Source organism: Myotis nattereri (genome assembly GCF_964212035.1).
Source record: "Myotis nattereri genome assembly, chromosome: 5".
Lineage (NCBI taxonomy): Eukaryota > Metazoa > Chordata > Mammalia > Chiroptera > Vespertilionidae > Myotis > Myotis nattereri.
The window spans coordinates 29,737,277-29,746,905 of NC_138080.1; the positions used below are offsets into that span (position 1 = coordinate 29,737,277).

A 9,629-nucleotide genomic window follows, 5' to 3' on the forward strand; every position below is an offset into this window, starting at 1 on the left:
TCTCTGATAAATGTGTTATTTATTTGTTTATTTATTTATTTGTTTGTTAATCCTCACCTGAGGATATTTTCCCATTGATGTTGAGAGTGGAAGGAAGGGGGAGAGGCAGAGAGGGGGAAACATAGATGTGAGAGAGACACATAGATCAGTTTCCTTCCACCTGGGCCAGGATCGACCCTGCACCTGAGGTACACGCCCTTGTCCGGATCGAACCCTGGACCCTCTGTCTGTGGGCTGACGCTCTAGCTGCGGAGCCAAACCGGCCAGGGCTAAATGTTTGTTGTGTCAGATATATGCTCAGCCTCTAGGGCAGTGGTTCTCAACCTTCCTAATGCCGCGACCCTTTAACACAGCTCCTCATGTTGTGGTGACCCCCAACCATAAAATTATTTCTGTTGCTACTTCATAACTGTAATGTTGCTACTGTTATGAATCGTAATAGAAATATCTGATATGCAGGATGTATTTTCATTGTTACAAATTGAACATAATTAAAGCATAGTGATTAATCACAAAACAATGTGTAATTATATATGTGTTTTCCATGGTCTTAGGCGACCCCTGTGAAAGGGTCGTTTGACCCCCAAGGGGTCGCGGCCCACAGGTTGAGAACCGCTGCTCTAGGGCCACATCAGAGAACAAGACCGAAGATTCCTGTCCTCGCAGGGATCATGGTGGGACAGATGGACAATAAACACACAAAAGGACCTTTTCTGGTTTGGTAAATGGTCTGAAGACAAAACAGCGTAACTATGGAAAGTGAAATGGTGTGTTTCCTGTGGCTGTTGTAACAAAATACCACAAGCTCACTGTCCTGACACAGCGATTATCTGAGTCCTGGCGGTCAGAAGCCTGATACGGTGGCAGTGTGGGTCCTCTGGAGGCACCAGGGGAGAATCCATTTTCTCGACTTTTCCAGCTTTTGGAGATGCCTACCTACAACACTTGGTTTATGGCCCCGCATCCTTCTGTCTTCTGTTTCTACTGTCACATCGCTGTCTCTCCCTCTGATCTCCTGCCTCCTTCTTTCAAACAGTTTTTAAAATATGTTTTTATTGATTTTAGAGAGATAAAGGGGGATGAAGAGAGAAACATCGAGCATGCCCCCTGGGGAGCAAGCCTGAATTTGGCATGTCCCCGGCTGGGAATCAAACCAGTGACCTTTTGGTGAATGGCGATGCTCAACCAACTGAACCACCCCAGCCAGGGCTCCTGCCTGATCCTTGTTATTTTCTTGGGGCCCCAGGATAATAACTCTCCTTGGTGTTCATTAACTTAATGAAAGATCATTAAATTTAAATTAAGGAGTCTTATCATGATTCTTAATTTAATCATACCTGCAGAGTCCCTGTTGCCAGGTAAGGTACCCTATTCACAGATTCCGGGGGTTAGATGTGGTTATCTTTTGTGTGGCGGGGGTGGGGGGTGGGGGGGGGGAGAGGGTATTATTCTGCTACCACAGATGATGTGGTCAGGGAAGACTTCTTGGAGGAGGTGACCTTTGAGATGAGACCCAAGTGAAATCCACAAACAAACCCATGGATTGAGAAAATCCTTCCAGGCCTGGCTGCTTTGTCCCCTCCTCAGAGAAATCTTCCCAAACAAACGATGTCCCATTTGTGTCCACTCACATTGGGGCTCACATCGCTTGAGACGATGGGGGAACCAAACTGCTGAACTGAATGGCTCCCACCATCCCGTCCCAGGCAGAACCCCTCCACACCCACCCCAACTCCTCAAGCTGCGGTCTCCTCCTCTCTCCAGCCCTGACCCTGTCCGCGGAGTGGGGAGTCCCTGTATGTGCGTCCTGCTCTGTTCTGTCCTGACTCCTCTCTGGGCCTGTTGAACAAAGGGAGGAAGAGTCTTTATTTTAGCAACAATGGTCCTTGTCTAATTAAACAATAAATAATACGTCGCATTCACAGTTCTGCAGTCAAAGGAGAGAGTACATCCCCGATTCACAGAGTAGGAACTTCAGTGTCAGAGGCAGTCACGTGCCCAAGGTTGCCCAGTCACTCAGCAGCCGCCCCAGGCCAGTCAGGTCCCATCCACCCCTGAGTGGGTAGCGGTGAGGGGAGGGGGTGTCAGGAACCAGCCCCTCTCCGGGTGCTGGGAAGCCCCTGCTACTGGCCCAGCGGCCCCGAGGCCGTGGCAGGGAGACTCCAGTGGCTTGACTGCCCGTAGTCAGTGAGGTCCCGGGCGGCCACCTGGACGCAGTACCGGGCGTGGGGCCTCACAGCCCTGAGGGTGAAGGACGTGGCTTCGATGGGCCCCACCTGAGAGCAGAAAGGCTGGTCAGTGGGGTCGGAGTGACTGAGCCTCCAATCCTCATGCTCCATCCTAAACCGCTCGCCCTCCACGGCCCCTCCCAGGCTGTGGCTTGTGTGGTCCTGACCCGTGTGGGCTTCCTGCTGGTCCCAGAGCCAACTCGTTCAGGAATCCTTCCTGGACCGCGCCGAGGCATGGTCCCGTTTCGAGGGGTGTCTCAGTGGTGAGATCCCTCACTCCCAGACCTTCCCCGCCCCCCAATCCCATTCCTCCCCCTGGCTCTAAACCAGAGCTTCTTAAAAAAAATAAAAAAATAAAAATAAATTTAAAAAAAAAAAAAAGTAAACCAGAGCTTCTATCATTGACTTCAATGCCTCCCTCCCCAAGCACCGCCCCCAGTCTCACTGTATTAACCATGTTTTAATTTTTTTTTTTTTTTTGTATCTTAGGATATTTTGGCGTCTTAACATCTTGCTGGCCAGGAACAGACTGCCCTTCTTGGGGGTCAGCCAACTGTTAGAGATGGCAAAGGGGCACGCCTTTCACAGACAAACCAACCAACCCACCCTTTTCTCTAATTCCCACCCTCAGTCACCCAGTGCCAGGTGCCAGGCAACCTGAGATCACCCATGTAGCCCAGAGCCCACAGGATTATTCACACTCTCCAGCCCCCCGCATGCACCCACCCTGTCCCCTTCCCCAGGGCAACCCCAGCAGAGCTCTGCCTTGGCTCGCCACTCCCTCCTGCTCCAGCCGCCTGCGTCCTGATGCTGCCTGGACGCCCTGCATAGCGCGGCGTGTCCCCTCCTCTCAGGACATGTAGTCAGTTCTTCTCTCGATGGCCTTGGCCTCTCATGTCCCCACGCAGGGACCTCCGAAGATTAGAGTCCCATGGGTATGAATGAGACACCCACTCAGGCTGCCTTCCCTGCTTTCTCTCCCGTCCATCTTTTCTCCCCTGTCCTGCTGCTCCACACTCTCCCTCCCTGACCCGGCCCTCACCTCCTTCCACCTCCCACTGAATTGTCAGAATGTCCCACTCCAGCCCCGACACTCAGCTGCCCAACCCCAGGCCTGCCAGCTCCCTTCCCTGCTCTGCCTGAGTGTCCCATCTCGTAGGCCGATACGATGCTGCAAGTTTTAAATTTAGCTTAATGGTTGCACAACTTTCTGAACATACACAAAGCCACTGGCTTAAGCACTTTAAAACAGCGACTTTTCTGGCATGTGAGTTCGATCTCAATTTTAAAACTGCAAAGACTTAAGAAAATTAATGAGCACTAGTAAAATTTAAAAGCCAGTTCCTGGGCTACTCGCCACACTGGAATCGCTCGGCAGCCACCGTAGTTCATGGCCACTGTCCTGGAGCGGAAGGAGAAGACCCCCCAGCACTGAAGACTCCCACACCGCGGGGCAGGCCGTGAGAAGCCGAACTGCAGACTCGCTTCTCAGCCCAGGATCCGGCTCTGCCCAGGCCACCACCGACCTTCGGATGCTCACAGGACACTGCCGTTGTTTTTTATTTTTTAAGAAGTTAAGACGCCAGTACCGGTTTAGCTCAGTGTATAAAGCTTCGGCCTGCGGACTCAAGGGTCCCCGGTTCGATCCCGGTCAAGGGCATGTACCTTGGTTTCGGGCACATCCCCAGTGGGGGGCGTGCAGGAGGCAGCTGATCCATGTTTCTCTCTCATGGATGTTTCTGGCTCTCTGTCCCTCTCCCTTCCTCTCTGTAAGAAATCAATAAAATATATTTAAAAAAAAAAAAAAAAAAGAAGAAGTTAAGACAACCCTAGCCGGCTTGGCTCAGTGGATAGAGTGCCGGCCTGTGGACTGAAGGGTCCCAGGTTCGATGCTGGTTAAGGGCACATGCTCAGGTCGATCCCCAGTGTGGGGCGTGCAGGAGGCAGCTGATCAATGATTCCCTCTCATCATTGATGTGTCTCTCTCTTCCTCTCTGAAATCAATAAAAAAATATTTAAAGGAGGAGGAGGAGGAGGAGGAGGAGAAAAAGAAGAAGTTAAAACAGCCCTGGTCGGTTGGAGAGTCATCCCAACACCAAAGGCTGTGGGTTCCATTTCTCGTCAGGGCACATGCTTAGGTTTCATGTTTGATCCCAGGTCAGGCCATGTACGGGAGGCAACAGATCGATGTTTCTCCCTCTCCCTTGCTCTCTCTCTCTAAAATCAATAAAATCTTTTTTAAAAAAAGTTAAAACAATATAGGTTGTTTTCAATCAAGGTGAAATTTACATGGCATAACATTAACCATTCTAAAGTGGACAATTCCATATCCCTTAGTACATTCACAATGTTGTGCAACCAGCGCCTCTAATTCTAGAAAATTCCACCCCCCCCCCAAAAAAAAACACCCTGTTTTCATCAGCAGTCACTCCTCACCCTCCTCCTCAGCTCCTGACAACCCTGGATCTACTTTCCATCTCTGGATGTGCCTGTCCTGGACATTTCACACCCGTGGAATCACACGCCTTGTGTGCCTGGCTTCTCTCACTGGGCATCACACGTTCAGGGTTCATCCACATTGTAGAGAGTGTCAGGGCTTTCACGGCTGAGCAATGCTCAGTGTGTGGACGGACCATGCTTTGTGAATCACTCACCCGCGGATGGACATGTGAGCGTTTCCACCTTTCTGCTACTGTGACTAGCACTCTGTGAAGATTCTGTGTGAGCCCCTGCTTTCAAGTCTTGGGGGCAGATACGCAGCAGCAGCAGCAGTGGAGTTGCGGGGCTGCCTGCATTTTGCACATTAGCCGCAAGCAATCAATCTCAAGCTGCACGGGAGGCCTCAGCGCACCTTTACACCCTCCCCAGCTGCCTCTCATCTTCCTCACCTGGCGAAAGCGGGCGGCTCCATGGCGCTTGTAGCGGATCCAGTACTTGAGTGAGAAGATCTCCGGGAAGGGCCAGGACCTGGGAGGTTCCCACTGCACCCTCAGCCCCTGCCCATGGAGGGGTCTCAGGTGCACGCCTTCTGGAGGGTCTGGTTTGACTGACAGACAAACAGGAGACAGGGTCAGCAGAGGGCAGTTCCATGCATGCATGCAAACAACCAACAAATATTAACTGAGGGTCTACTGTGTGTCCAGTGATGCTCTGGACCCTGGGGACACAGCAGTGACCAGTAGAGACCCAACTCGTCTCCTTTTGGAGCTGAATCCACAGGACAGAAGGCCAGAGACCAGAAGGAAATCTGATCATAAAGAGGAGGGAAGGGCTTTAGCAGTGGCAGCATCGTAGCCAACGGGGTTTATCTGGGACGAGATTATTGCTCATTGAAAAAAAAAAAAGAGTAGGGGAGAAAGTTCAGGAGTGCAAGGAAGAGAGTGGCTTGCAACTTTTTGAGACATAATTCGCACACCAAAACTCACCCTTTCAAAGTGTACAGTTCAGTGGTTTTTAGTACATTCACAATGTTGTATGAACACCACTATTTAATCAGAACATTTTCATCACCCAAAAAGAAATCCACACCCATTAGCAGCCATCCCCCCCCCCCCCCCCCCTTACTGCTAGGGAGCAGGCGGGTCAGGTCACAGGAGGATGTGGGCATTTACCCCAAGGGAGGCGGGACCTGGCTAGGGTGCTCACAGCGCCCCCTGGTGGCTGATCCAGGGAAGGCGCCCTCTGGTGGCTGCTGAGGGAAGAGGGTGGGAACCGGAAGCGGGTGAGGGGACTAAGGTCCAGGTGGGCGGCAAAGAAGTGGGATCAGACTCTTCTAGCCGGTCTGGCTCAGTGGGTAGAGCATCGGCCTGCGGACTGAAGGACCCCAGGTTCGATTCCGGTGAAGGGCACATGCCCGGGCTTCGGGCTCGACCCCCAGTAGGGGGCGTGCAGGAGGCAGCTGATCAATGATCCTCTCTCTCTGATGTTTCTAGCTCTCTCCCTCTCCCTTCCTCTCTGAAATCCCACAGGATCCGCGATGGAGGACAGGACTGTGTGACAGGCAGAAGGTGGGGGTACCTCGATGGGGGGAAGAGCACAAACAAGCCAGGGACCCTCCCCCCCCCCCAACCATGGCCCCCACTCACTGATGTGCTCTGGGACAAAGGTCACGAAGCTGCTGCTGCTGCCCCCGGGGTGGACAGCGGTGACGTTCAGCATGTAGGGCACCATGGAGAACATCTGGACGTCTGGGATGGTGCAGCTGGTGGCCTCTGGGGTGGGCTGGAGGCAGGGCTGGCTCTCCCCGTGGGCGGCCACTCCCAGCCTGGACACGGGTGGGCGCTATGAGGCCTCAGCACTCCTGCTGGCCCTGCCGTGCCCTCGATCCCAAGCAGGGACCGAAGTGAGGAGCTCTGGCTCGGGGTCCGGCTCTTGCCTCTGTGACCCTCACTTGGGGGAGGCACTCACGTGACATCACAGACCCCACAAGTACCCAAGGTTTGGGGTGAAAAGCACGCTAGATGCTCGGGTCCCAGATTCTACAGGTTTCTGGAAGATCAACATTCCAGCCTTAGAATTCCCACATTCTGAGGTCTATGGAGTCACAGACTCCGGCATCTGAAACAGTAAGGTTCTGAGGCTTGAGCCGAGTGCCATCCATAGAACTTTCTACAGCATCACAACGTCCTGTTTCTACATTGCCCCATGCAGCCGTCATGGCCGCCTGTGGGGCCCAGCGCTTGAAACACAGGTGCATGACTGAGTGGGGCTTTAAGTGGGATTCATTCTGTGTAATCTAAGTGCAATGTTTCCAGTTACCAGAACACTTGGGGAAGTTGTTTGGAACAAGTTGGGTGCATGAATTTATTGCTTCAACTGCAAATTTTATGAAATCCAATCAGATCAAGAATTTCTAATGAAAGTTTAGTATCTGAACTGAAAGGCACTATATTCATAAAATACACGTGGAATTCTGAAGACTTCGTAAAAAAGGATGTAAAATATCTATTTTTTAAAGTAATGATAATAATATTTTAGTTATTTCTATATTAATTTCTATTCTAAATTTAAATATACACATTGGATATAAGTATGTTCAATTACATTATGCTCAATCATGATATTTAGAAATATAGATATTATTTATGTAAAATATTAATTTCACCCATTTCCTCTTTTTAAATGTGGCTTCTAGAACATTCTAAGTGACCCCTGGTGTGACATGTGTATTGTAGGAGGCACGTTTCTACAGGACCCGCTGCCCTAGCACTCGCAGGGCTCCAGGTCCGCGCTGGCTGCTGTCGCCCTCCTCCCAGGGATCAGGTCCCGCTGTGGAACCTCCAGGAAGCCCTCCAGGCTCTGACCTGTACGTGGCAATGAAGGCTGTGGACCTGGTGGAGTTTGCAGCCGGTGGCAGGGTCCAGAAGCAATCTACGGCCATCGGGTACCTAAAGGCCCAGCACCACACCCTGGACTGGGTGGGGGCTGCAGGGGTGAGGGAGGAGCGTGAGCTTTCAAACCACCCACAAGTACCCAGGGTTTGGGGTGAAAGCCACCCTCGGTGCTCAGTCCCAGATTCCACATTCCAGCCTTAGAATTCCCACATTCTGAGGCCCACAGAGTCAGATTCTGCTGATTCTCTCCATTTCGGAGACACCAGGGCTCTGAAGCCCCCCCCATGGGTTCATCCCCCCTCACCCCCAGCCAGTGCCGGGCATGCGGGAGGCACCTGATAGGGCTGGTGGAATGAGTACATGAGTGAAAGGCACCTACGTCACCTCTCACCCCCCTACAACCTGCAAAGGTAGGGACTGTTGGCTCATTCTCCAGGGTTAACAAGCCACAGAGGAGGCCGCGGTAGTGCAGAACCTGACGGGAGGGAGATACTTCACTGTATCTCCTCTTCGTTACAGATTTTTGGTTTTGTTAATCTTCACCCGAGGTGATTTTTCCATTGATTTTTTATTTTTATTTTGTTTTTTTAGAGAGAGTGGAAGGGAGGGGGAGAGACAGAGAAACATCGATGTGAGAGAGACACATCAATTGGTTGCCTCCCCAATGTGCCCCAACCAGGGCCAGGGGTTGAGCTTGCAACCGAGGTACGTGCCCTCAACTGGAATCGAACCTGGGACCTTCAGTCTGAAGGCTGACGCTCTACCCACTGAACCAAACTGGCCAGGGCTCCAGTTTTGTTTTAAAGCACATGAGTGCATGCAATTAACCCCCACCCCTCCTCTCTCTCTCTCCCTCTCTCTCTCTCTCTCTCTCCAGGTGGTGGCTGCCACTACCTGGTGTCACTTGAGTAGGATTCATCTGTGTCTCACTTTCCCATCTATGGAACCCCCTCCCATCCCACCCCAGAAGGTTCCACAGCAAAGTCCAGTCCCCAGACTGGCCCTGGTCCCCCAGCCCCCAGGGGCCCTACATACCTTCTCTCCCACTGCAGGGTGAACAGCCAGCCCAGAGGGCCAGGGCCAGGAGAAGTCTTGGGGCCATGACTCCTGTGGGCTCCACTTCCAGACGCTGGGCAAGGGGCCCCTTGGGAAGGCGGGGCACGCAGACCCTGCCAAGCTCCCCCCTTCCCTTTCTCTGGGTTGGACTCACTGGCAGGTTCGTGGGGCCAAGGAGAGTCAAGCAGGGGCAGCAGATCCGCTAGTTCCTTTGCTGGCCACCCTGGGCCAAGGGTGCGGAAGGCTCTGAGGTGGAGGCAGGGGGAAGAGGCCACAAAAGGGAGAAGTGGAGACCCCGTGGCCTTTCCCAGCACAGTCAGTCCTTCCTTCCGGCTGCAGTGAGGAGGGGCTGGGGAAACCCCAGAGGGGACGGTCGCATGGAGCAAGACAGAGACAGATGCAGGAGGGGAGACTCAGAGGAGAGGCGAGGGGAGGGGAGGGGAGGGGAGAGGGGGTGGGAGACTCAGAGGAGAGGAGAGGAGACTCAGAGGAGAGGAGAGGAGAGGAGAGGGGAGGGGAGAGGAGAGGGGGTGGGAGACTCAGAGGAGAGGAGAGGAGAGGAGAGGGGAGGGGAGGGGAGAGGGGGTGGGAGACTCAGAGGAGAGGAGAGGAGAGGAGAGGGGAGGGGAGGGGAGAGGGGGTGGGAGACTCAGAGGAGAGGAGAGGAGACTCAGAGGAGAGGAGAGGAGAGGAGAGGGGAGGGGAGGGGAGGAGAGGAGAGGGGAGGGGAGGGGAGGGGAGAGAGGAGAGGAGAGGAGAGGGGAGGGGAGAGGAGAGGGGAGGAGAGGAGAGGGGAGGGGAGGGGAGAGGAGAGAGGAGAGGAGAGGAGAGGAGAGGAGAGGGGAGGGGAGGGGAGAGGAGAGAGGAGAGGAGAGGAGAGGGGAGGGGAGAGGAGAGAGGAGAGGAGAGGAGAGGGGAGGGGAGAGGAGAGAGGAGAGGAGAGGAGAGTGGAGGGGAGGGGAGAGGAGAGAGGAGAGGAGAGGAGAGGAGAGGAGAGGGGAGGGGAGGGGAG

At 53.4% G+C, this 9,629-nt stretch overlaps 1 protein-coding gene across 1 annotated transcript; it reads right to left on the minus strand.

The window, feature by feature from the left end:
• Positions 1–716: 716 nt before the first annotated feature.
• Positions 717–8,663, minus strand: EBI3 (Epstein-Barr virus induced 3; the record flags this gene model as incomplete). Its single annotated transcript, XM_081093031.1, has 5 exons — positions 717–2,276; positions 5,117–5,274; positions 6,314–6,492; positions 7,532–7,652; positions 8,597–8,663. The coding sequence occupies 5 exons, from the start codon at positions 8,661–8,663 to the stop codon at positions 2,124–2,126; spliced, it is 678 nt and encodes a 225-aa protein (XP_080949157.1). The 3' UTR covers positions 717–2,123.
• Between the last annotated feature and the right edge of the window lie 966 nt (positions 8,664–9,629).